This window comes from Jaculus jaculus, chromosome 9 (genome assembly GCF_020740685.1).
Source record: "Jaculus jaculus isolate mJacJac1 chromosome 9, mJacJac1.mat.Y.cur, whole genome shotgun sequence".
NCBI lineage: Eukaryota > Metazoa > Chordata > Mammalia > Rodentia > Dipodidae > Jaculus > Jaculus jaculus.
The window spans coordinates 112,285,865-112,313,199 of NC_059110.1; the positions used below are offsets into that span (position 1 = coordinate 112,285,865).

Below are 27,335 nucleotides of genomic sequence, written 5' to 3' on the forward strand. Positions count from 1 at the left end.
CCATTCCGTAGGACCCACTTAAAACCAGATGCAGTGGTGCCTACATCTGGAATTCGTTTGCAGTGGCTGGAGTTTCTGGAGCTCCCATTCTCATCCCCCCCTCAGTCCCTCTCCCTCTCTCTCTCTCTCTCCAAATAAATAAGTAAAAAAAAAAAAAAAAAAAAAACAACTTCAGACTGGATGTCCCTTACCTCCCCAAAGCTAGATCAGGATGTCTGGCTGCAGTGAGAGGTTGTCTTGGTTTCAGCCTTAGTTCAGGAGATCTTTCTTTGGGTGCCTGCCTCCTGGGCCTCACCTGTAGGGAGACAGACCTCTGTGTAGACAGGAGCTCACCTGATTGTGTATGTATCCTTGTGTGTGTTGGGGACCACAATATAGCAGCTGACCCACAGGGAGGAACTTCTCCTGTTAGAAGAGGCAGGCAGAGCTGGAAAGATGGCTCAGTGGTTAATAAATGCACTTGCTTGCAAAGCCTGACGTGCCTGGTTCAGTTCTCCGGTACCCATGTAAAGCCAAATGCACAAAGTGGTACATGTGTCTGGAGTTCTTTTGCAGTGGTAGGAAGCCCTGGCATATCTATAGTCACTCTCTTTCTGTCTGCCTCTTTCTCTCCGTCTTGCTCTCAAATAAATAAAAATATTAAAAAAAATAAAGAAGAAGAAGAGCTGGACATGGTGGCATACACCTTTAATCCCAGCACTCAGGAGGCAGAGGTAGGAGGATCGCCATGAGTTCAAGGCCACCCTGAGACTACATAGTGAATTCCAGGTCAGCCAGGGCTAGAGTGAAACCCTGCCTTGAAAAAAAAAAAGAAGAAGAGGAAGAAGAGGAGGAGGAAGCAGACACAGGGGCCAGCCTGTGTGCACATCGGGACACCGTGGACTGTGGTTCTGTGTCAAGTGGGAGGGTGTACAGGGTCCTATGCACACAGGTTCTGAACTGCGCTTATTGTGCGCTGGGGCCCAGGTGTGGAGAGATGCTATCTCCGCGCTCCTCCTCTCACGTGCTTGCCTGCACATACAGGCTGGGGCTGCAAGTGTGCTCTTGCCCACCCAGATGTTTTCTGTAGACCTGTATGCATGTGTGAGTATGTGTGTGTGAGTGTGTGTCCAAGTGTAGATGCTGCTCTTGAGGTTCAGCCAGTCTCTCCTCCCCTTGCCTGGCTCTCTCCAGCTCAAGTTCCTGCTATATGGGGCCTCACAGGGAGGGGGGATAGGGTGGTGGCAGCTGTTCTGGTGGGTGGAGCCCCTGTTTCTCTGACATCAGTTCTTTCTCAGCCTGAGAAGGAAACGGGACACTGCGTTCAGGAGCAAGGAGAGTCCGACCGTTGTCATAACGAGTAGCGGTAAAAGTCATGGTTAGGAACACAGTCCAGATTTCGTTCCAGGGAAGCTGCTTCCTCCCTGGGCCCCTGCCCCATCTCTTTTATAGGACATAAGCTGGCTGGTCCAGCTGGGTCCAGAGTCCTGGCTCTTCCACAGTGGCCTTGGCAGGAACTCCCCCATCCCCAGTCTGGTCCCTAGCCAAATGCTGGCTATATATGTGACTCCTGGTCTCCAAATTTAAGCCTGGAGCTTAGGAGGTAGTATGCTGTAAGTTTAAGAAGTAGGGATGGAGGGAGAGTGTTGGAAAATGACAGTACTTATTTTGAGGTCTCTGTGTGTGGCCGGCCTGCCTGCCTTCCTGCCTGCCTTCCTTTCTTCCTTCCTTCCTCTTGCTTAACTTCTTTCTTCTCTACCTTCCTTCCTTCCTTCCTTCCTTCCTTCCTTCCTTCCTTCCTTCCTTCCTCCCTCCCTCCCTCCCTCCCTCCCTCCCTCCCTCCCTCCCTCCCTCCCTCCCTCTTTCTTTCTTTCTTTCTTTCTTTCTTTCTTTCTTTCTTTCTTTCTTTCTTTCTTTCTTTCTGTCTTTTTTTTTTTTTTGAGGTAGGGTCTCCTCTAGCCCAGGCTAACCTGGAATTCACTATGTAGTCTCAGAGTGGCCTTGAATTCTCTGTGATCCTCCTGCCTCCCGAGTGCTGAGATTAAAGGTGTGCACCACCATGTCTGACCTTTTATTTTTATAAAGGGGCCTGGAGAGATGGCTTAGGGGTTAAGATGGTTTTGGCCTGAAAAGCCAAAGGACCCTGGTTGATCTCCCCAGGAACCATATAAGCTTGATGCACAAGGTGGCACATGCATCTGGAGTTTATTTACAGCAGCTGGAGGTCCTAGTGTACCCATTCTCTCTCTCATCTGCCTCTCTCTCAAATAAGTAAATAAATAAAAATAGAAAAATAGAAAAAGGAAGCCATGCATGGTGGTGCACACCTTTAATTCCAGCACTTGGGAGGCAGAGGGAGGAGGATCACTGAGAGTTCGAGGCCACCCTGAGACTATAGAGTGAATTCCAGGTCAGCCTGGGTCAGAGTGAGATCCTACCTCAAAAAACCAAAAAATTAAAAATTAAAAAAAAATTAAAAGGGCTTGAGAGATGGCTCAGAGGTTAAGGAGCTTGCCTGCAGAGCCTAACGACCTGAGTTCATTTCCCTAGCACTTATGTAAAACCAGCTGCATAGTGTGGTGCATGCATCTGGAGTCTGTTTGCAGTGGTTAGAGGCCCTGGCGCTCCCATTCTCTTTGTCTGACTCTCTCTCTCAATCTGATTGCAAATAAATAAAAAATATTTTTAAAAATTTAAGAAAAAACAGCTTTATGGCTGGAGAGATGGCTCATCAGTTAAGGCTCTTGACTGCAAAGCCTAAGGACCCAGGTTCATTTCCCCAGTGCCCAATAAAGCCAGATGCATGGAGTGGTGCATGCATCTGGAGTTTGTTTGCAGTGGCTAGAGGCTCTGGCATGCCCATTCTGTCTATCTGCCTCTTTCTCTGATAAATAAATAAAAATATTTTTAAAAAAAGCTTGGGCTGGCAAGGTGGTTTAACGATTAAGGCGCTTGTCTGTGAAGCCTAAGGACCCAGGTTTGACTTTCTAGTACTCATGTAAGCCAGATGCACAAGGTGACACATGCGTCTGGAGTTCGATTGCAGTGGCTAGACGCCCTTACGTGCCAATTCTCTCCCTCCCTCTCTCTCTTGCTCTCTCATAAAATAAATCTTTAAAAAACAGCTTTATTGAGATATAATTCACATACTCAAAAGGCACCATAGTGCTGAGAAGAAGTGACAGAGGAGTGCTCAGCACTGAAACATCTCTATTATATTTTCCAAGGCTCAGGGTCCATTGCAGAAGAGGTGGCAGAAAGAATGTAAGAGCTGAGGGAAGGGTAGGACTCCTTATAGTGTGCTCTTCCAGACACAAAATGGCCTGGATATCCATGACCTTGCAGTGCCTGACACTACCTACACAAGACCATCATAATAGGTGGAAACGATGATGACATCAAAATAAAAGACTAACTGAGAGGGGGAGGGGATATGATGGAGAGTGGAGTTGCAAAGGGGAAAGTGAGGGGGAAGGAATTATCATGGTTTATTGTCTATGGAAGTTGTCAATAAAATTTTTTTTTTAAATTCACCCATGAGGGCTGGAGAGATGGATTAGCAGTTAAGTGCTTGCCTATGAAGCCTAAGAACCCAAATTTGAAGCTCAATTCCCCAGTACCCACATAAGCCAGATGCACAAGGTGGTGCATGTACCTGGAGTTCACTCACAGTGGCTGGAAGCCCTGGTGTGCCCGTTCTCTCCCTCACCCTTCTCTCTGTCGTTCTTAAATAAAAATTAAAAAAAAACAAAAACACCCATGAAAGGATACAATTTGCCATGTGTGGTGGCGCATGCCTTTAATCCCAGCACCTGAGAGGCAGAGTAGGAGGATCACTGTGAGTTCAAGACCACCCTGAGACTACACAGTGAATTCCAGGTCAGCCTGGACTAGAATGAAACCCTATGTAGAAAAAAGAAGAAGAAAAAGGAGAAGGAGAAGAAAAGAAAGGATACAATTCAAGCCCAGTGTGGGTGGGTGGCACATGCCTGCATCCCATGCACTTTGAAAGCAAAAGCAGAAAGATTGTAAATAAAAAATATTGCTAGCCTGGGCAACTTAGTGACACCTTGTCTCAAAAAGCCAAAAACAGCCAGGCGTGGTGGTGCACGCCTTTAATCCCAGCACTAGGGAGGCGGAGGTAGGAGGATCCCTATGAATTCAAGGCCACCCTGAGAGTACATAGTGAATTGCAGGTTGGCCTGGGCTAGAGTGAGACCCTACCTTGAAAAAACTAAAAAATAAAACAAAACAAAGCAAAAAAGCCAGAAACAGAGGCTTGAGAGATGGCTTGGCAGTTAAGGTGCTTGCTTACAAAGCCTAACAACGTGAGCTCGATTCCTCAGAACCCATGTAAAGCCAGATGCACAAAGTGGCATATATGTCTGAAGTCTTTGCAGCAGCTGGTGGCCCTGGCACACCCATTTTCTCTGTCTCTTCTCTCTCTCTCTCTGCTTGCAAATAAATGAATAAAAATATTTAAAAAACCAAAAAGATAAAAGCATACCATCAAATGGTTTGCATATAGTCACAGAGTTGTGCAATCTCTACCACAGTCAATTTTAGAACGTTTTTACTCCCCCCAAAGCCCCCATACCCATCACTTCCCATTTCCCTCAAATCCGCACCCCAACTCCTAGTAACCACAATCTACTTTCTGTCTATAGATTTATTTCTTTTGGGCATTCATACAAATGTTATAATATGTGATGTTTTGTAACTATCATATTGTTTTCAAGGCTTTGCTATATTTTCGTATGTATCAATACTATTTTTGAGATAGATGTCTCACTCTGGCCCAGGCTGACCTGGAATTCACTATGTAGTCTCAGGGTGGCCTCGAACTCACAGCGGTCCTCCTACCTCTGCCTCCCGAGTGCTGGGATTAAAGGTGTGCGCCACCACGGCCTTTTTTTTTTTTTTTTCAAAGTGGTGTCTCACTATATGTAGCCCAGGCTGACCTGGAATTCACTATGTAGTTCAGGGTGACTTCAAACTCATGGTGATCCTCCTACCTCTGCCTCCTGAGTACTGGAATTACAGGTGTGTACCATCATGCCCGGCTTACATACAAGTCTTCATGCAGGGTGTATGTTGTTGTATCTCTTGGGTAGGTATCTAATAATGGACTTGCTAAGTCCTATGCCAACCCTCTGAAGAACTGTTCACCGAAGCAGCTATAGTCTTTGTCATTGACATTCACACCAGCATGGTGTGCAGATTCCAGTTTCTCTGTAGCCGCACAGTACTTACTTTTTGGTTGTAACCATTTTAGATCAGTACCTGGCACACGGCAGGGCAGAAGGAAGCAAGACTTGGCAAAGCTTTTTTGGGGGGTATATATGGGGGAGACAGGGTCTCATGTACCATGTTGGCCTGGAACGTGCTGTATAGCTAAAGATAACCTTGAACTCTTGATCCCCCTACTTCCACTTCCTTAGTGCTGGGATTACAGGCATTTACCGTTATGACTGGTTTTTGTGGTGCTGGGACTTGAACTCAGGGCTCTGTATATGTTAGGCAAGCACTCTACCAACTGAACCAAACTAGTCCTTTTCATGGTTTTTCTTTTTTTCTTTTTTGGTTTTTCGAGGTAGGATCTCACTCTAGCCAGGCTGACCTGGATTTTGCTAAGTAATCTCAGGGTGGCTTCAAACTCAGAGCAATCCTCCTACCTCTGCCTTTCAAGTGCTGGGATTAAAGGCGTGTGCCACCACACCTGTCAAAATTTCTTAAAATATTTTATTTAGGTCTGGAGAGATGGTTTAGCGGTGAAGGCACTTGCCTGCAAAGCTTAAGGACCCAGGTTTGATTCCCCAGTTCCCACATAAGCCAAATGTACAAGGTGGAGCATGTGTTTGGAGTTCGTTTGCAGTGGCTAGAGGCCCTGGTGTGCCCATTCTCTCTCTCTATCTGCCTTTCTCTCTCATAAATAAGTAAGTAAATAATTAAATATAGATTTCTCAATGAAAAATTTAAAAATACTTTTATTTATTTATTAGAGAGAGAGAGAGAGATAACAGAAATAGGTAGAGAATGCCAGGCATGGTGGCACATGCCTTTAATGCCAGGGCCTCCATCCACTGCAAATGAACTCCAGATGCCTGCGCTGCCTTGTGCATCTGGTTTACGTAGGTCCTGTGGAGTTGAATCTGGGTCCTTTGGCTTTGCAGGCAAGAAACCACTAAGCCATCTCTCCAGCCCTCAATGAGAAATTTTTTTTTTTTTTTTTTTGGTTTTCGAGGTAGGGTCTCACTGTAGCCCAGGCTGACCTGGAATTCACTATGGAGTCTCAGGGTGGCCTCAAACTCATGGCAATCCTCCTATCTGCCTCCTGAGTGCTGGGCTTAAAGGCGTGAGCCACTATGCCCAGCTGAGGAAAATTTTTAAAAATATATTTTATTTGGGGGCTGGAGAGATGGCTTAGTGGTTAAGCACTTGCCTGTGAAGCCTAAGGACCCCGGTTCAAGGCTTGATTCCCCAAGACCCATGTTAGCCAGATGCACAAGGGGGCACATTCATCTGGAGTTCGTTTGCAGTGGATGGAGGCCCTGGCACGCCCATTCTCTCTCTCTCTCTCTCTCTGTTGATCTCAAATAAATAAATAAAAATGAACAAAATTATATATATATATATATATATATATATATATATATGGTTGTGTTTTTTATTTGGGCTAGAGAGATGGCTTAGCGGTAAAGCACTTGCCTGTGAAGTCAAAGGACCCTGGTTCGAGGCTCGGTTCCCCAGGACCCACGTTAGCCAGATGCACAAGGGGGCGCACGCGTCTGGAGTTCGTTTGCAGTGGCTGGAGGCCCTGGCGTGCCCATTCTCCCTCCCTCCCTCCCTCCCTCCCTCCCTCCCTCCCTCCCTCCCTCCCTCTCTCTCTCTCTCTTTCTGTCTCTCCCTCTTTCTCTTTCTCTGTCACTTTCAAATAAATAAGAATGAACAAAAAAATTTAAAATATATATTTTTTATTTATTTATTTGTAAGTAGAAAGGTAGATAGATAGAGTGAGAGCACACCAGGACCTCTAGCCACTGCAAATGGACTGTAGACACATGCGTATGGCTTTATGTAGGTACTGGAGAATCAAATCCTGGTTGTTAGGCTTTGTAGGAAAGTGCTTTAACCACTGAGGAATCTCTCTAGCCCTCTCTTTGTGGATTTTTGTTTCTTTTTCTTTTCTTTGTTTTTTAGTTTTTCAAGGTAGGGTCTCTCTAGCCCAAACTGACCTGGAATTCACTATGTAATCTCAGAGTGGCCTTAAACTCACAGCCATCCACCTACCTCTGCCTCCCCAGTGCTGAGATTAAAGGTGTGTGCCCAAATGCTGGGAATAAAGGTGTGTGCCAGCGTACCCGGCTTCTTTTTCTTTTTCTTTTTCTTTTGGTTTTTTTAGGTAGGGTCTCACTCTAGCCCAGGCTGACCTGGAATTCACTATGGCGTCTCAGGGTGGCCTCGAATTCACAGCAATCCTCCTATCTCTGCCTCCCAAGTGCTGGGATTAAAGGCATGTGCCACCATGCCTGACTCTTTTCTTTTTTCTTTTTCTTTTCTTTCTTTCTTTTTTTTTCTTTTTCTTTTTTGAAGTAGGGTCTTGATCTAGTCCAGGCTAATCTGGAATTTACTATCTAGTCTCAGGCTGGTCTTGAACTTACAGTGATCCTCCTACCTCAGCCTCCCCAGTGCTGGGATTAAAGGTGTATGCTACCATGCCTGGCTTCTTTGTGGATTAAAAAAAAATTGTTTATTTAGGCTGGAGAGATGGCTTAGCAGTTAAGCGCTTGCCTGTGAAACCTAAGGACCCTGGTTTGAGGCTCGATTCCCCAGGACCCACGTTAGACAGATGCACAAGGGAGCGCACACGTCTGGAGTTCGTTTGCAGTGGCTGGAGGCCCTGGTGGGCCCATTCTCTCTCTCTCTCTTGCTTTCAAATAAATAAATAATATAACCCCCCAATTAGACAGAGAGAGAGAGAAAGAGAGAGAGAGAACAGGTGCACCAGGGCCTCCAGCTACTGAAAACAAACTCCAAACGCATGTGCCACCTTGTGCATCTGGCTTATGTGGGTCCTGGGAAATTGAACCTGGGTCCTTTGGCTCTGCAGGCAAATGCCTTAACCACTAAGCCATCTCTCTATCCCTTTTGAGGATTTTAAAACATGTATTTATTTAAGCTGGGCGTGCATGCCTTTAATCCCAGTACTTGGAAGGCAGAGGTAAGAGGATTGTTGTGAGTTTGAGGCCACCTGAGACTACGTAGTGAATTCCAGGTCAGCCTGAGCTAGAGTGAGACCCTACCTCGAAAAACAAGAAAAATAAAAAGTATTTATTTGAGAAAGAAAGAATGAAAATGTGATTATGGTTGTGCCAGGGCCTCTTGCCTCTGAAAATGAACTCCAGATGCATGCATTACATGTGTGTTAGGCTTTACATGGATACTGGGGAGTTGAACCCAGGCTAGCAGACTTTGCAAGCAAGTGCCTTTAACCGCTGAGCCATCTCCCCAGCCCCTCTTGTGGTTTTGCTTGATCCCCATTGTTTTAGTGTGTGTCCTTTGTCATATATATGTACATATATTTGACACAGGTATGTATATACATATGCATGTATATGCATTTATTTATGTATGTATAATCTGTACTGAAATGGATTTGAAATAATTTTCTCTTGATCTGTTTCTCATTTTCTTTCTTTTTTTTTTTTATCTTATTTTATTTTTTCAAGGTAGGGTCTCACTCTAGCCCGGGCTGACCTGGAATTCACTGTGTAGTCTCTGGGTGGCCTCGAACGCATTGAGATCCACATACCTCAGCTGGGATTAAAGTTGTGTGCCACTACGCTTGGCTTCTGTTTAGTATTTTCTCTCTATGTTGCTGTCTGCCTGGCTACGTGTCTTTACCTCACGTGCATGTCCTCTGGCTGCAGCTGTTTAAGTAGGGTATAGATCTTGCATACACACTGGTGAGGAGGCGTCTGATCTTTAATTTTTGCCCACTTCCCACCCCGTTCCCTGTGTGTTACTTCTGCAGATAGGTGTCTGGTGAACTCTGAACTCAGTCACTCTCGGCCCTTCACTGCTGGGGGTGGGAGACTTCCATTCCGAACAAGCCCTTCTCTCCTCACACTGCCTCCGTGGACAATTCATGCCCTTAAGCATGGGAGGTGATGCCTTGGGAAACCCAGGGGCCCATTGCCCTACTTGAATGTATGGAATTGGGCCTTCTCCCCAGGACTGTGGGACCAACCTATCTCGCGCTCTGATCTTGGATTTAGGGGGGAAGTGGTGTAAGAGGGGCCCTCTGGCTTAGGAGTCATTTTTCTGAGAAGTGCCAATGATTTAGGGAAGCGGCTTTTCCTCCTGCTCCCCCCACAACCCCCGCCCCAGCGCACGTTCTGTGCATCTTGACCTCAGGTAACCCACACTAGGGGAAGGAGAGCCAGTTGCCTGTCTCCCCCGCAGTGATCTTTGAGGTGGCACTGTGGACCCTTTCCTTGAGCGAGCTGGGTGAGAGGCCCTCCCGTGCTCTGGGCTCTGTCCCCGTCTCCCCCAGCCTGGCTGCCCTGCCACCCCCAGCAGTGTCTGGGCCCTGATCCCAGCCTGGCTCTGCCAGCCAGGCGTGGTGCCAGGTGTCTGTTCAGCTGGGTGCCACAGGAAAATCTCAGGCCGCCCAGGTTGGGGAGTACTGTGGGGAATCCCGTGCGCCTGCTCCTTGGTGCCCACTCACCTCTCTTTCCTCTTTTGGCAGCATCACAGGACATGGCCTCCCCCAGCTGCCCGGCTGTGGCCCATCTACGAGTGGCATCCCTTGTGAAGCCCTGAAGACAAACTGGACCATCCTAGCAGAGTTTCAGCTTAGAGGACTACTCAACCAGGGGACTGGCTCTTGGGACGGTCCCCCAACCCACCTGGCTGCCAATTAAGGCGGGGGCTTCAGAAGGCGGAGATCAGCTTACGTAACTTTGGACAACAGTTCCAGGACCAAAGGGGGGGGGTGGGCCAACCACCCAAACCCCCTCTGGACGCAGGCCCCATGCCCCGAGGAGAGGCAGCTTGAGGCCCCTTTGCAACACTTACCACCACCACGCCAGACTGCCTGCTCCCCCTTCTGACTGTGGCCTCTTGGCATGGCCAGCAACAGCAGCTCCTGCCCGACACCTGGGGGCGGGCACCTCAATGGGTACCCAGTTCCCCCCTACGCCTTCTTCTTCCCCCCTATGCTGGGTGGCCTGTCCCCTCCAGGCGCGCTGACCACTCTCCAGCACCAGCTTCCAGTTAGCGGATACAGCACACCATCCCCAGCCAGTAAGTCTGGGTGTAAGGGAGCTTGTGGGAGGGGGTATGGAGGGGTGCTGGGCCATGGGTCTTGGGCTCCAGGCACAACTGTTCTGCTGGGGGAGGGGGAAATGCACAACCAGGTCTTCTCTGTTGGGGGTGGACCGTCGTAGGGGTGGTCTTCGGGACGATCCTGCTGTTTGTTTTAGGATGATCGGAGTGGTTAGGCTTGATGTCGATGATGACAAAGGTGAAGCTGTTTTGTTCCTGCGTCTTCACCCCCTTGTCCCCTGTGCCCCTGTGCTGTGCTATTGAGGGCCTTATAAATAGCTCTGAGAAGGAGGACTGGATGCAGAGGCCAGAGGTGGATAAACAAACCTCTCAGCATTTGGTGGAAATGACAGCTCTCCTCTGGGAGAGTGTGAGCTGCACCCCGCCTCCGCCCCACCCCCTCCTAGTGCTGTGCGACGGAGAAGGGCTTCAAGGAAGAGGCAGCAGTGAGGCATGGCTGGAGCCCCTGGTTTTCCCTGCCAGCTCTGCCCACCCCACGCTTCTCTGTGGAGACCGGGAGGGAGGAGGGACCGGAGTGGGGCCGTTCCGCCTGGGCTCTGGCCTTGGATACTCTCATGGCCTTGGCTGGGCCTGTGTTCTGCCTCCGCCCTCTGCCACGAGGGTCACACGTTGGCTGGGTGGTGGTCTCAGTGCCTTTCCCTGGCTGGCCAAGCCAGGTAGTGGGAGGTGGTGGTGGTTATGGCCAGCTGGCAAAGTCCAGGCTTGGGGCCTGCCAGGCGGCTTACAGTAACTCTGGCCCCCAGGGCCTAGCTGGGCGCCAGGCCAAGGGAGGAGGGAGCCGGGCCTGGCCTGGGGCAGGAGGGGGTGGAAGCAGCAGAACAGGCCATGGACTGCTGGCTGGCTGGTCAGCTGCTGACCTGGGAAACGTGTCCCACCTCTTCTGGCTGGCAGGGACTGAATACCCTTGCTTGGGTACCCACTGCCCCTCCCATAGCCACTGGCAAGCTGCCTGGCACCACTGCCCTGTGTGCCCGGCTGGGCTGGGTCAGTGCCCCCTTCTTGGTGAGGGGGCAGCGCTCTCTCCCCGGAGCCAGGGAGTCTCTTTGTCCCTGGGGCAGGTCCTGGCTGGGCGCCTCACTGCCCGCACTGGCCGTCTGCCCACCGCCACCGCTGCTTCCTGGATCTGCTCCTCCCGCTCCACCACAGCCCCCTCCCTTTCAGCTCCCACCAGCCTCCAGGGGCAGAGCCTTGATGGCTGTGCTCCTTTTAATCTCCTATCTTTATGAGCCCTGGGACTAGGGAGCAGACAGGTGCTGCCTCAGTTTCCCCTGCTATTTCTTCTCAAGATCTTCATCCTTTGTTTCCACCCTCTCTTTTCTCCACCTACAGAAGTCTGGGAGCCCCATGTGTTTTGGTCTTCCAGTCCGTACTGCAGATGCAGAGAGGGCAGCCTCTGGGGCTCAAGGTGTCATAGGACTGGTTGGGTATACCGGTATAGAATACCCCCTTCTTCTGAAGGCAGGAGGATTCATAACTTTTGGGTCCCTGGTAGACTGCTTCTTGGCAAGGTGGGATTGTTTAAAAAAGGATTTCATTAGCATATATTAATTATATACAATAATAGATTTCACTGGGTGTGGTGGCGCACACCTTTGATCCCAGCACTCAGGCACTCAGGAAGATTCCAGGTCAGCCTGGTCTAGAGCAAGACCCTACCTCCAAATCCAAAAAAAAAAGGATTTTATTATGCCATTTTCTTTCTTTTTTGGTTTTTCGGTAAGGTCTCAATCAAGCTCAGGCTGACCTGGAATTCACTATGTAGTCTCAGGGTGGCCTCTCACGGCGATCCTCCTACCTCTGCCTCCCAATGTTCGGATTAAAGGCGTGTGCCACCACACCCGGCTCTATTATGACATTAAAAAGAAAAATTTCTTAGAGCGAGAGAGGGAAAGAGGCAGACAGAGAGAGAGAGACAGACAGACAGACAGAATGGGTGCATTAGGGCCTCCAGTCAGTGCAAACGAACTCCAGATGCATGTGCCACCTTGTGCATCTGGCTTATGTTGGTCCTGGGGAGGCGAACCAAGGTCTTTTGGCTTTGCAGGCAAGCACCTTAACCACTAAGCCATCTCTCCAGCCCCTAACACGACATTTTCATGCATGTTCACGTGTTTTGATCATATTATATCTCCCCTCCCTGCTGCCTTTACTGCTGTCCTGTCCCCTTCCCCTGCCTTCCCCTGCCTGCCAATCCTGTCTTTTTTTTTTCCCCCCCCTGTGAGTTTCATTAGGGTTGCATGCACAAGGATTTATTTACAGGAGCATGGGCACCTTCCTTATCAGGGTGGGAATTTTTGCAAGTTAGTTTGTTTAAGGTAGGGTCTCTGTCTCTCTCTCTCTCTCTCACCCTGGCCCTCGCCCAGGGTGGCCTGGAATTCACTATGTAGTCTCAGGCTGGCCGTGAACTCATAGCAATCCTTCAATCTCTGCCTTCTGAATGCTGGGACTAAAGGTGTGCACTATCACGCCTGGCTAGGGTGCAACTTTTTCTTTTTTCTTTTTCTTTTCTTTTTTGAGGTAGGGTCTCACTGTGGCCCAGGCTGACCTGGAATTCACTATGTAGTCTCAGGGTGGCCTTGAACTCAAGGTGATCCTCCTACCTCTGCCTCCCAGTGCTGGTACTAAAGGTGTGTGCCACCACCCCTGACCAGGGTGGGATTTCTAAGAAGCGGAGGGTCTTGTAAGCTGGTGCCTAAGGACCACTGGTCATTCATTCCCCAGGGGCTACCTGGGGCCTGGACTCACTGGAGATGGGACCTGACCCCTGTCCCTTCAGGTTCTCTGCCAGACAGAGCAAGTGCTGTGCCCTCCCGAGTGTCGCAAGCTCCTTCCTCTTTCTTAGAGGTGGGTGGGGAAGGCTCCCACCCTAGTGGCCTTCTACCCCCAGGGTTGAGGGCCCACATTTCAGGCAAATACAGCCTTTGTCTTTCTCCACCCAGGTTAGGCAATGCCCCTTTCCTGCCCCCTCCTCTGTGAGCTTGTGGTTTCCCCGCCCCTCCTCCTCTCCTAATAAACAACAGCAATCTATGTGGTCACCAGGTTCCCCAGCTTCTGAGCACCTTCTCTGGGAATACAAGCCTGGCCTTGGACCTGAGGGAACCAGGCATCACCCATCTCCTGCAAGGCCCTGGGTACCCAGGAATCAGAGCTCTTCTGTCTGTTCTGACTTAGGGAAGCAGATCAAAATTTTGCAAGGTTAGCCTCCCTCTGGGGCTAGTGCCCTGCTCAGACAGTTCCTAGAGGTAGGAAGTAGTGTCTTTTGTTCCTGCAGAGAGCAAAGAGGTACTCGGGTCCTCTGAGACGAGCTCCTCTATTCCCATCCTGCAAAGATGTTGGGGTAGTTGTCTCCCCCTCCCCCTCAAACTTCTCCCTGGGCTGCACCGTGGGTGTCCTTCCTCTTCAGAGAGCAAGGTGGCTTGTTGGGAAGACAGAGAGGACTCTCCAGATCCCTGTGGGGAGGGCTGGGTATTGTCCTTTAGCAGTCCTCCAGGCATGGGGGGGGGGGCAGAGAGCGCAAGAATGTCCCTTTGGTGCTCAGCTGAGGCCTGGTGTTTACTGTGGGGGTTTGGGATTCATTGTGCAGTGTGTGTGTGTGAGGGGGGGTCAGGGTTGTGTGTTTTAGGGGAGCGTGGGTCAAGGCTGAGTGTGTTGAGGGGGATTAATGTTGGCTTGTGTATTGAGTAAGAGGGTTCCGGAGTTGAGTGTTTGGAGAGAATCAGATCCAGAGTTGGGGAGGGGGAGGGTCAGTTTGTTTGTAAGCTGAGGCCAGTGTGGATGTGATTTAGGGCGGAAGTGTCCTGCTTGAAGCGTTTCAGGGCCATGGCTTCAGATTGTGTCTTTAGTGTTTTCTTTTTTTTTTTTTTTCTTGCTCACTCTGGGAAGTCCATGGACACATGGGTAACCAGGTGGGGGCTGTGGAGTGGGCACTGGAGCTTTGAGGTAACAACTTGGGCATCAGTGCCACTTATTGTGAGCTGATATATCTGAGCATGTGTCCTCGTTTGTAAAACAGGGATATTACCAGAACCTAGCCTGGAGGGCTGGGTGAGGCAAGACCATGGAGGTAATGTACTTGGTGTGTGCCCAGCCCATAACCCTGTGGAAGGGGAGGCTGCTGAGCACCTGCTGTGGGCTGGGATTTGATCTGCAGCTCACAAATCTTCATCCCTGTTACAGTCCCCTGGAGAGAGACCTTGTGCCCATTTAAAGAGGACATAGAGCAGAGGTTAAGCAGGGAGCAGGGAGTTCACACCTTCAATCCTAGCATCTGAGAGGCTGAAGTAGGATGGTTTCCCATTGGAGGACAGCTTGGACTACTACCTACTACATGGAGTGAGTTACAGGCCAGTCTGGGCTAGAGCGAGACCCCTGCCTTAAAAAAAAAAAAAAAAAAAAGCTGGGCATAGTAGCATGTATTTGGTTTTTTTTGTTTTTTGTTTTTTTGAGACAGGGTTTCACTCTAGCCCAGGCTGACCTGGAATTCACTCTATTTTAAGGGTGGCCTTGAACTCATGGCGGTCCTCCTACCAAGTGCTGGGATTAAAGGCGTGTGCCCAACAGTTGGGAGGCAGAGGTAGGAGGATCTTTGTGAATTTGAAGGCAGCCTTTGCTATTGTGAGACCCTGCCTCTTTAAAAAACAAAATAAAACAAAACAAAAGAGCCGGGTGTGGTGGTGCACGCCTTTGATCCCAGCACTCTGGAGGCAGAGGTAGGAGGATTGCTGTGAGTTCAAGGCCACCCTGAGACTACATAGTGAGTTCCAGGACAGCCTATAGTGAGACCCTACCTTGAAAACAAAACAAAACAAAAAAATAAAACAAAAAAGCTGGGCGTGGTGGCCCACACCTTTAATCCCAGCACTTGGGAGGCAGAGGTAGGAGGATCACTATGAGGTGCAAGGCCACCTGTGAGACTGCATTGTGAATTCCAGGTCAGTTTGAGCTAGAGTGAGACCCTACCTCTACCTCGAAAAAAAACAAAACAAAACAAAGGCTGTAAAGCTGGTCTGTTTTCACCTTCCAGAGATACTCAGCTTTGGGAGGGTACTGTGGAGGGCAGTGTGGGGTGTTGGGGGGGAGACTCAGGGGTGCAGCTCCTGTGATGAATCCTGTCCCCACTGCTGAGGCCCCTCCTATCTATGCCTTTGGACCTCCAGCCTTCTCCCAGTAGGGGGAGCCGTGAAGGCCCACCCTAAGCCATGCCCCCTCCTCTGTTTTGGATCTCCAGGGCTGGAGGGGAAGAGGTAGGAGGCCCGGTCCTACCTCCACCCTGCCCGGGAAGCCGGTGGATACAATCTGTCCACACCCCTCTACCCCCTGCTCTGTCCATTGCAGCCCACGGGGCTTGCAGCTCTCAGCAGCCGCAGCCTCCCGGTTCCAGACAGACTCTGAAGGAACAGAGTGTAAAAAGCCACAGTTCTTATTCATAATTTGTTTCAATTTGTGGAGTGGGGGGCAGGGAAGTTGGAAACAATCAATAGAGGAGCTGGGACAGGAACCTCAACTGGTGGCTACAATTTTTCCTTCCACATGTGCGCTGCCTGGGGGTGGGGGACCGAATGCCTCCCCTGTGTGGGGGAGCCCCGGCAGGAGGGGGAGAGCAGGGAGTGTGCCTCTTTGCTTTTCCTCTGCCACTTCCTCGGTTTAGCAGTCTGTGCATCCTCCCTCCTGGCTTCCCACTCTTTCCCTGGACAATGGAAGGGACAGCCTAGGGGGAGGGGGTGCTGCCTAGCAATGCCTTTCCTGGGGTCCAAATTGCAGAGTCAGCTAAAAGACCATGTGGGGGGGGGCTGTCTGTGTTTTCATAGAACGTGGGGTCCTCACCTTTTATCTGTCTTCCAGCAGGAATAATACACAGGCCCCCCTCAGGGCAGGATCCCAGCATAGACTGGGGGAGGGGACATAGGGAAGGAAGCCTGTCTTCCTCTTAGGGGCCTGAGGCATTGTGTTTACCTCTTGCCAAGGGGTGTGTGCCATGGGGCTGTGCCAATGTAGGCCCAGGCTGCCCTCTGGAGGATAGGGTCTGTGGAAAGAGGCAGTAGTAACTTCCTTACCCACGATGCTCAGGATGACTGGAGGCCACTTAATTTCGTCTGCATCAGAAATCTCGGTCCTTTCCCTCCAATGTGGAATTCACAGTTGCTGGAAGCATCAGACAGCTTGCCCATGGGTAGAAGGGGTAGGTTTTTTTTTTTCCAACGTAGGGTCTTGTCATAGCCCAGGTTGACCTGGAACTCACTATATAGTCTCAGGGTGGCCTTGAACTCACAGAGACCCTTCTACCTCTGCCTTGCAAGTGTTGGGATTAAAGGCATGCACCACCACACCCTGCTCTTTAAAAAAATATTTTTATTATTTATTTACAAAGAGAGAGAGAATATGAATGAGTGTGCCAGGCCCTCCTCCCACTGTAAACAAAACTCCATGTGCCACTTTGTGCATCTGGCTTTACATGGATACTGGGGAATCAAACCCAGGCCATTAGACTTGACAAACAAGTGCCCTCGCCACTAAGCCATCTCTCTGGCCCTCCTCTTCTTTTTATTTATTAGAAAAAGAGAGAGAGAGATGAGAAAGAATGGGCACCTAGTGCCTCCAGCCTCTGCAAACTCCAGATGCATGAGCCACCTTGTGCATCCTGCTTATGTGAGTCCTGGGGAATGGAACCTGGGTCCTTTGGCTTTGTAGGCAAAAGCGCCTTATCGCTAAGCCATTTCTTCAGCCCTTTATTACTTTTTTTTTTTTTTGGAAGGAGGGTGTAGTACGTGGTGTGTATGAAGGCTATGTTCTCCCTGTGCCTCTGTTGTTGTTCTGCCTTATTTCCTTGGTACAGGATCTCTCACTGAACCTGGAGCTCATGCTGTTTTCAGTTAGACCAGCAAGTCTGAGAGATCATCCTGTGCCTGCCTCCCCCTAGTGTGGGTGCAGAGGACTAAGCTCAGGTTGCACAGTGAGCACTCTTACCCATCAGCCGTCTTTTCCAGATCAGAAGTCTTTTTTTTATTTTATTTTTATTTTTTGGTTTTTCGAGGTAGGGTCTCATTGTAGCTCAGACTGACCTGGAATTCACTCTGTCGTCTCAGGCTGGCCTCGAACTCACGGTGATCCTCCTACCTCTGCCTCCTGAGTGCTGGGATTAAAGGCGTGCACCATAACGCCTGGCTTTTTCCAGCTCAGAAGTCTTTAAGAAACAGTTCTTTCTGTACAGCCTTGGGTAGTTCTCTCAACCACTCCCTGAGTCTCTTCCCCCTTCCCGGCAGGCTGCTTGCAGCGAGGCCACGATGACCTGCTTGCTGGTTATGACCTCGAAGAGCTTCAAGTGCAGGGCGGGGGCGAGGGGGAGGCTCGGTATCATCTTGAGGGCATGGCTGCGTGTATTAGAACCCCAGGTCCACTGGCCCTCAAGGTCTCCTGTTTGCTGTCTCCTCTGAATGACTGGGCATAGGTAGGGGGCTGTTCAGCCCACGCCCGCAGTGGGTTTGCTAAGACCAAAGTCTTCGGGGAGCCGGAACTTGGAGAGGAGACTCAGGCTGAGACAGGTGCCACCCAGCGCCCACCCCCTGCCGCAGGCCAGAGCCGTCCTTCTCTCCCTCTTCTCCCACTGCCCCAGGACGAAGTGTCCTCCTGACCTGCCAGGGCAGGCATCTCCAAAATCCTGCCACTTTCGCTTCTTCCCAGAAACCTTCACAGATGTTCGTTCCTCCCTCTTTTTTCTTTTTTTTTTTTTTTTTTTGAGGTAGAGTCTTGCTTTAGCTCCAGGCTGACCTGGAATTCTCTATTTAGTCTCAGGGTGTCCTAGAACTCACTACAATCCTCCTACCTCTACCTCCAAAGTGCTGGAACTAAAGGCATGCGCCACAATGCACAGCTTGGCCTCCCTCTTAAAAAAAAATCCAAAAAAAAAATTTTTTTTTTTTTGTTTATTTGGGCCGGGGGAGAGAGAGAGAATGGGCATACCAGGACCTCTAGCCACTGCATATGAACTCCAGATGCATATGCCACCTAGAACATCTGGTTTACATGATTACTGGGGATTCGAACCTGGGTCCTTAGGCTTCACGGGCAAGCAGCTTAACTGCTCTAGCTCAGGCTGACCTGGACTTCACTATGTAGTCTCAGGGTGACCTCGAATTTATGGTGATTCTCCTACCTCTACCTCCCAGTGCTGGGATTAAAGAGCATGAACCACCATGCCCGGCCCTTAAAATTTTTTTTATTTATTTGAGAGAGAGAAGCAGATAGAAGGAGGGTGCCCTAGGGCCTCTAGCCACTGCAAACAAACTCCAGATGCATGCACCACCTTGTGCACAGGCAAGCACTTTAACCACTAAAGCCATCTCTCTAGCCCCCTTTCCCTCCTTTGAATGCCTACGGCTCCATGGGTTTTCTTTTTCCTCTCTTTTACAACTCGTCTTTGCACCATGAAGCTATTTCTCCCCTGTTCCTATGGTTTGTGATAGTCATTTGGGAGATCTGTCTGACCATGAAGGGCACAGCTCAATCCCTCACCCAACACATAGCACCTCACTGAGCACAGAGATTAGCATTATCTTCAGTGTCAAGGGCTACTCAAGTGGGTAGAAAGATGTCAAGGGCATAGAAGTCCTCTGCCCTCTTCCCTAGAGGCATCATCCATGTGGGCCTGCACACCTGCCCAAGACCCTGGCATTCCATCTGCAGCTTGTGCCCTAACTTGGTGGGCTCAGAAGGCCTCAGCCCAGGATGATGATTCTACTTTGCTGTCTCAGGGACCTCCCTGATGCGTGAGTTACACACTGTAAGTGTGGTGGAGCATATGAACTCCAGACACATATGCCACCTAGAGCACCTGGTTTACACGAGCACTGGGGAATCAAAACTGGGTCCTTATGAGTGATCCCAGCTCTTGGGAAAGTAAAGCAGGATTGAGGGTTCAGTGCCATCCTGGCTGCATTGGTAGACCCTCCCCCAAGAAAGTCCCCCAAACCAGCGGTACATACCAGACACCAACTTCCTCACCCCTACTGATTTTTACAATTTTATTTATTTGAGAGAGGGAAAGAGGCAGACACACACAGCAGGGGGGGGGGATGGGTACACCAGGGCTTCTAGCCACTGCAAACGAACTCCAGATGCATGGGCTACCTTGTGCATCTGGCTTATATGTGGGTTCTGGGGAATCAAACCAAGGTCCTTTGGCTTTGCAGGCAAATGCCTTAACCACTAAGCCATGTCTCCAGCCCGATTTGATTTATTTTATTGTTTATTTTTATTTATTTGAGAGTGACAGAGAGAGAGAAAGAGGCAAATAGAGAGAGAATGGGCGCGCCAGGGCTTCCAGCCACTGCAAACTCCAGACACGTGCACCCCTTGTGCATTTGGCATCTAATGTGGGTACTGGGGAATCGAGCCTTGAACCAGGGTACTTAGGCTTCATAGGCAAGTGCTTAACTGCTAAGCCATCTCTCCAGCCCGATTTTTTAAATTATATTTTTATTTATCCTTTTTTCCCTATTATTTATTTTATTTTATTTATTTATTTGGCTTTTTTTTTTTCCAAGGTAGGATCTCACTCTAGCCCATGCTGACCTGGAATTCACTATGTAGTCTCAGAGTGGCCTTGACCTCATGGTGATCCTCCTACCTCTGCCTCCTGAGTGCTGGGATTAAAGGCTTGTGCCACCATGCCTGGCTATTTATCCATTTTTTAAAATTTATTTATTTATTTTAGAGAAAGAGAGAGAGGGAGGGAGGATGGGTACACTAAGGCCTCTAGAACCACTGCAGATGAACTCCAGACACGTGTCACCATGTGCATCTGGCTTTCTTGGGTACTGGGAAATTGAACCTCAGTTCTTAGGCTTCACAGGCAAGAGCCTTAAACACCAACACATCTCTCTAGCCCCTTTTTTTCCATTTTTGAGAGATAGGCAGAGAATGGACATGCCAGGGCATCCAGCCATTGCACATGAACTCCTGATGCATGTACTCCTTTGTGTGTTTGCTGTGGGTACTGGGGAATTGAACCTGGGTCCTTAGGATTCATAGGCAAGTGCCTTAACCACTAAGCCATCTCTCTAGCCCCCCGTAGTGATTTTTCATTTGAAACACTTTGTAAATCCACCATCCTTTGTCTGCTTCCTGAACTGTAGTAGTTTTTGATGGGACATTCTTGCCATCTCATTCGGCACACAGCCGCCATAAAGGTCGTTTTATACTGCAAGTCAGATCTTGCCTTTCCTTTTCTTTTCTTTTTTTTTTTTTTTAATTTTTTATTTATTTATTTGAGAGCGACAGACACAGGGAGAAAGACAGATAGAAGGAGAGAGAATGGGCGCGCCAGCCTCTGCAAATGAGCTCCAGACACATGCGCCCCCTTGTGCATCTGGCTAACATGGGACCTGGGGAACCGAGCCTCGAACCGGGGTCCTTAGGCTTCACAGGCAAGCGCTTAACCGCTAAGCCATCTCTCCAGTCCTTGCCTTTCCTTTTCTTAGAACCTTTCCGTAGTTGTATTGAGGATAAAATCCATACTAAAGCTTACAAACCCACCTGGTCCGGTCTTAGCTCACCCTTCAACCATTTAAAAATATTTTATTGGAAGCCAGGCGTGGTGGTGCACGCCTTTAATCCCAGCACTCAGGAGGCAGAGGTAGGAGGATCACCATGAGTTCAAGGCAACCTTGAGACTGCATAGTGAATTCCAGGTCAGCCTGGGCTACAGTGAGACGTTACCTTGAAAAACCAAATATATATATATGTGTGTGTGTGTGTGTGTGTGTGTGTGTGTGTGTGTATTATTGGAAAAAAATAAAAATATTTTATTGGGCTGGAAAGATGGCTCAGAGGTTAAGGCACTTGCCTGCAAAGCCTAATGACTTGGGTTTGATTCTCCAGTCACCCACATTAAAGCCAGATGCACTAAGTGGTACATGCGTCTGGAGTTCATTTGCAGTGGCGGGAGGCCTGGGTGTGCCCATACTCATTCTCTCAAATGAATAATGAATAAAACACACAAAAATAAAAATTATTATAAATTATTGTTTATTTGCAAATGGGGGGGGAGAAAAAGGGAAGGAGAGAAAGAATGACTGAGTATCTGGGCATGCTAGGGCCTCTTGCCTCTCCGAGTGAACTCCAGGTGCACTGCTTTGTGCGTCTGGCTTCATGTGTGGACTAGGGCATTAAATCTGGGCCAACAGGCTTTGCAAGTAAGTGCTTTTAACTGCATCTCACCAGCCCCCTCCCGGGCTGCTTTTTTCCTTTTTCAAGGTAGGATCTCGCTCTAGTCCACGCTCTAGTCCACGCTGCCCTTGAATTTACATCCTCCTCAAGTGCTGGAGCACCACGCCCAACCAGGCTGCTCTTTACAAACAAAAAGAACACACAACTTTTAAGCCAGGTGTGGTGGCACGTGCCACATGCCTTTAATGGCAGCATTTGGGAGGCAGAGGTAGGAGGATCACCACGAGCTCAAGGCCACCTTGAGACTACAGAATGAATTCCAGGTCATCCTAGGCTACAGTAAGTACCTACCTTGAAAAAACAAAAAAAATAAATAAAACTTTTAAGGGCTGGAGAAATAAATTAGCAGTTAAGGCACTTGCCTGCAAAACTTACAGATCCTGGTTCAATTCCCCAGACCCAAGTAAGCCAGATGCACATGGTGGCATGTACATTTATTTTTTTATTTTTTTTTAATTTTTACTAACATTTTCCATGATTATAAAATATATCCCATGGTAATTCCCTCCCTCCCCACCCCACACTTTCCCATTTGAAATTCCATTCTCCATCATATTACCTCCCCATTACAATCATTGTAATTACATATATACAATATCAACCTATTAAGTATCCTCCTCCCTTCCTTTCTCCACCCTTGGCGCGTACATTTTTGGGGCTTTGTTTGCAGTGGCTAGATGCCCTAGTGCATCCATTCACTCTCTGTCTGCTGCTTTCTTTCCCAAATAAATAACTTTTAAAATTTGCTCGTGGGTGGGTAGGCATGAGTGTCACTGCAGGTGGGGTCTGTGTTCCACCTTCTTTGAGGCAGGGTGACTTACTCAGACTGCAAAGGAAACTAACTGGCCCTGTCAGCTGGTGTTGCTGGATCACATGCACATGCCTGTAAGTATCACGCTTTACATAGTTGCTGGGAGAACTGAACCCCGTCTGGCATGCTGTGCAGGCAAGTGCCTTTAACTGCTGAGCTATATTCTCAGGCCCCAGGCTGCTGAGAAATCCACTCCGTAGCCCTCGCTGGCCTTGAACTTGTGATCCTCTTGACTCAGATTCCCGAGCAGTTGGCATAGCAAGCCTGCACCTCCAGGCTTGGCTGTAAAGCTTCTTGGAGTTGCTGTGCAAATTAACGTACGTAAAGAACCTGGCTTCTGAGTTGTGCTTGGTTATCATGTAGATTCTCATCCCTTCTTTTTAGAGAGCCGGGTAACAAGGATAAGTGCGTGTCCCTTCTTTCAAGGGATTTACCTAAGGTAGGCCTTTCTCTCCTTGAAACGGGGTTCGCAGGCAGGAAGTGGTTAGGTAGAAGGCACCAACCCCTTCTTTTATCTCTCCGGGGCTGGCCGATTCGGCTGGCCACGGATCCAGGTTCCCCTGGCTGGGAGACACCCTGGGCGGGGCTTTGCTCGCCGGAAGAACGCAGTGCGTGGGGAGGAGAGCCCCCCCCTCCGCTCGTGTCTGTGCCAGCAGCACCGCGCTGCCGCGTCGGGTTCCGGCGGGCAAGCCGGCAGCCAGAGTCACACATGATGTCACAGACAGTGACACAAGCCGGGCGTCTCGTTCCAACACAGCTCCCAAGCTGCACAATGTCACACCCGGGACATCCAGCGCGCCGCGTTCGTGGCTCTAACGCTTGGCCACCTGCACCCGAGCCCTGCGCGCACCGTCCGCGTGTTCGGAGGAGCTGGCCGGGCCGGGCTGGGCAGGGAGCCGGTGGACGAGCCCCGCGGACGGGTTGGCGAGCCGGTGATGTCACGGGCAGCGGTGGGTGGGTCACCCGGAGGTGAGGTGCCGCCGGGCGAGTTCAGCGAGAGTTCAGCCGCATTGCATTAGGCAAATGAGGCCGAGGCTGGTGTGCGTGTGTGTGTGTGTGTGTGTGTGTGTGTGGTTGGGGGAAAGGACACCGGGGACCACCACACCTCACCACGGCATCGCCCGGCCCGGGGATGGACCAAAAGAAAGCAATGGGGGAGGCTGGGAGCCGGAACTGGGGAGACGCCCGTCCCTCTTCCGTCCTTGCCTCCGCGCGCATCCCTTTCCCCGTACCATGCCTCCGGCTGTGTTCGGCGCCTTTTCCTCTTCCTCCTCCTCCTCTCCTCCGCTCCTCCCGAGGGGTCCTCCCCAAAACACTGTCCGCACGCCGCCTCTCGCTCTCGCCTCCTTGCGTTTGGCCCGGCGGGGAAAGGGTTAAGCCAGGGGCGGTGCCTGGCCGGGGCGGGGCGAAAGGGAGGGGGGTGGGACCCCGGGGTGGGGGGGGGACGGCGGGCTGGAGTGGGGGGGACGGGGGCGGCGTGCAAACCGAAGGCCCGGAGAACCGCCCGCCGCCGGGGTCCCCCCGTACACACACACCTGCCCCCGGAATCCTCGCCGCGGAGAAGCCCGGGAACCCCCGGCCGGCAGGAGGAAGTGCTCTCCCCCCTTCTTCTCCACGCCCGCCCCGTACCGATCCCGCCCTGGGCCAGCGGACTTGGGGAGTGTGGGGGGTCAGACGCTGGACTCTGCCTCGGACACCGGAGCGCCGGGACCGTGAAGCGTCGAGTTCCCCCGAACCTCCGCCGGGCGTTCCCTGCCCGCGCCGAGGGACCTCCTCCTCCTCCCCCCGGCACGCGCAACTTCCCGCTTTTCACCTGGGACTGGCCGACCGAGCGACCGACCGAACCGAGGACTTAGACGCGGGCCTTTCAGGGCACGGGAACCCCGTTCCCCTCCCGGGGTCGGGGGACCGCGGATCACGGCGGGACGACCCGTCCCCTCGCCCGCCGTGCGCTCTGCTCGGATGGCGCCGCTGGCCCGGTGAGGGGGGCGGCGCGCTGCACTTCCCCGCCTGGACCGCTCGCTGGCGCGGGGCGAGATGTACGAGAGTGTGGAAGTAGGGGGACTCGCCCCTGCCCCGAATCCCTTCCTAGTGGTGGATTTTTATAACCAGAACCGGGCCTGTTTGCTCCCGGAGAAAGGGCTTCCCGCCCCTGCTGGTCCCTATTCCACTCCGCTCAGGACTCCGCTTTGGAATGGCTCAAACCACTGTACGTACCGGCCTCTGCTGTGCTGTGTCTTGTAGGAGCTGGGGGCGAGGGTTGGCGGCGGGGCTTCCACTCCGACCCCAGCCGGGGCTGCGCCTGGGCGCCGTGGGGAGCCTTTCTACCCCGCGTTTGCCCCTGGTGTGCCATGCTGCAACCCGGATGCCCATGCTGGACAATCACTGTGCACCCGGTGACCCCTGGGACTAATGTTTGGGCTAGTGAACTTTGAGGGGTTCCTCCTTCAGGAAATACTCGTTTTTCTCTTCTTGGGGCTATGGAGCCCCAGCCTCGTCTTCCTAATTTGTCTTCTTAGCTCCATAGCTCCACAGCAGGATGGAGAGTGGGGTTAACCTGGAAGGGGCTGGGGGGCTTGCCCCCTGCTCTGAGGAGGAGGGGAGTCACCTCCCTGCCAGATCCTGAGGAGAACCCTTTCCTTCCTTCCTGGTCCTGTGCGACAGCTGCCGCCCCCCCAAGCCGAGCCCCCTGCTGTTGCCTCAAGAGTGGGTGGCAGGGGAGTGGTCGCTGCCTTTGGTGTTCACAGTGGGGTGTGGCAGAAAGGGGCAGCTTCACCAGACACTTGCTGTCCTGCCCCAACCCTTACATCTTTGAGGGGTACCTGGTCCATCTGTGGGATGTCCTGGCTCCACACACACGGAGGCTTCTATGCTGGGGAGTGACACTGCTCCTCATCTGGTTTGTTCTCTGGTGGATGTTTGTTGTTTTAAAGGTCTGGGGTGTTTCTAGAAATGTCGAGTGCATCCTCTCCTCTCCCCCCTGCCACCCTTGAGTCCTTTTGTTACCCTGTCTGGGGGGCAGGGTTAGGCCTTCTGCTGTCAGTTCTAAGAGTGACGTCGGTGAGAACCCTGATGTCCTGGTAGCTGAGCACCCTCCTCTCCAGCCGGGTTCAGACTCCTCTGGAGAGTTCTGTACACACCCGGGACCTATGCTCAGGTGCTGGGTGGGGGTTGCACACCTGGGCGGGCTGTGTGCCCGGCTGTGTGGTAGTGAGGTGTGGGAGTTGGGGCCAGGGTGTTATTGTTATGTGGCTCAGGTTTCTTCCTCTCTCGCCTGCTCTGGGTTCAGTTCTTCCCAGGAGCTTTCCCCGCCTACCCAGACCTGCCACCCTCTTGTGTGCAGGAGAGCAGAGGAGGAGGTCTTTGGGGACCTGACAGATGGGTTAAGGCTAGAGTGGACAGGACTTGCCTACCCACAGCCCCTCTTGTAGACAAGTAGAGACCCGAGGTGGGCCCGACCGAGCTCACCTCTGCCCTTCTAGACACCTCAGCCCCCGCCTTTCCTATTGTCCTGCCCCCCTGACCTTTGCCTCCGGGGCATAAACAGCTGGGAGGTTGCAGACTGGGAGTGGTGAGTGATTGCTGGCTTTGGAAAAAGTGAGAGATGAAAGGTGGCACCAGGACCCTTCCCAGTACCCCTGCACTGGAGGAAGGAGCCCCCTCACCCCGTGGGATCCCTGGGGCAGGGCTGCCAGGCCTGTCCTCCCCACTGCCTTCTACATAGCGGGGGGGGGGGGGGTGAGCTGGGATCGGAGCCCATGGCTTTCGGCTCTGGTCTTTTCCCTCAGGACAGCTCAGCTCTTCCTGGCCCCGGACTAGAAGGGAGGAGGGTAAGAGAAAGCTGGGCAGGAAGCCCATGTGGGGAGCCCCACTTCCCCCAAGCACTGGACATGAGAAGTGAAGACCTGCCTGCACACTGGCCTCTGTTTGGGTGGAGCAGGAGGCCCCACTTCCAGTTACCCCAGTGGGTTGGAGGCCCAGTCTAGATCTACCTGGTATTCACCCCGGATGGAGGCAGTGGGGTTGCTCTGAAGGAGCCGGGAGGACCCGGAGGGAGTCAGCGTGGCCACTGGACCCCTGCCAGTGTCATCACCTTGGAAGGAACCCCTTGGTTTGTGGAGACCCTCTGGTGACAGGAGTGGCTTTCCAGCACGGTCTCGGAGAATTCTATGCCCTTGCCTCCACCAAGGGTGGAAGGAGCAAGTAGCCTGTGCGAAAGAGACGTGCTGCCTCCAGCCAGGTCCTGGGGAACCTTGCCTCCCTTCTCACAGCCCATTTCAGTGCACTAGAGGACAAGGGGTGCACAGGATGTGGCTCCCCATCTGTCCCCCGCCAATCTCCACTGCTACGCCTCCGTCCGCTCCCAGACGTCCAAGAATGTGAAGCACGTGGATGCCCATGGTGGGGGAAGGGAGAGATGCTTATCGGCGGCCGCAGGGCTCGGGCTTTCCGCCCGCCCGCCCGTCCGCCGGCCGGCCCGTGGTGCTGCGCCCACCCTCTCTCCCCGGGAGGAGGAAGGGTACTAGAGGAGGCTCTGCGCCCCCTCCCCAGGGGCTGCGAGGGGAGCTGCGGAGGAGAGGGCGCCAGCTGGATCGGGAGGGGAGCCGCTGGCCAGGGGCCCGGCCGATTTCCTGCTGATCTCCTCCAGGAAACTGGCCCCTAGCGCGAGCCTGCGAGCGGCTCTGGGGCGTGGGGACTCCGGAGCGCGGTGCGCGGCCGCCCAGGAGGGAAGCGGGGGAGGGGTGCCCGAGCGGCGGCGGCGGCGGGAGGGGACGCCCGGCTTCCTGGGCCCGTTCCAGCTCGCGGTTGGGCGCTGGAACTCGGAGCTGAGAAGGTCTGGTCCTTCTCCAGTCTCAGTCTCTCTGCAGGAAGAGGAGAGATTAGTGGGCTGGGGCCTCTGGGGAAGGGGCAGGGCCCCGGCCGGGGTAGTCCAGTCCCTTCACCTGCGTGCGATGCGCTACAGCAGTGGCCT

The 27,335-nt window shown here is 51.8% G+C and overlaps 1 protein-coding gene across 4 annotated transcripts in view; it reads left to right on the forward strand.

The window, feature by feature from the left end:
- Rara (retinoic acid receptor alpha) overlaps positions 1 to 27,335 on the forward strand; it is a 62,180-nt gene that overhangs the window by 20,939 nt on the left and 13,906 nt on the right. For 3 of the 4 annotated variants that reach the window (XM_004655441.2, XM_045158283.1, XM_004655440.3), the window contains one exon: positions 9,731 to 10,287. In XM_004655441.2, the coding sequence (XP_004655498.1) occupies positions 10,110 to 10,287 (178 nt within the window). In that variant the 5' untranslated portion in view covers positions 9,731 to 10,109. Of the gene's footprint in view, positions 1 to 9,730; positions 10,288 to 24,385; positions 24,573 to 27,335 lie in introns of those variants that run through there. The other variant, XM_004655442.2, reaches the window with a different exon arrangement.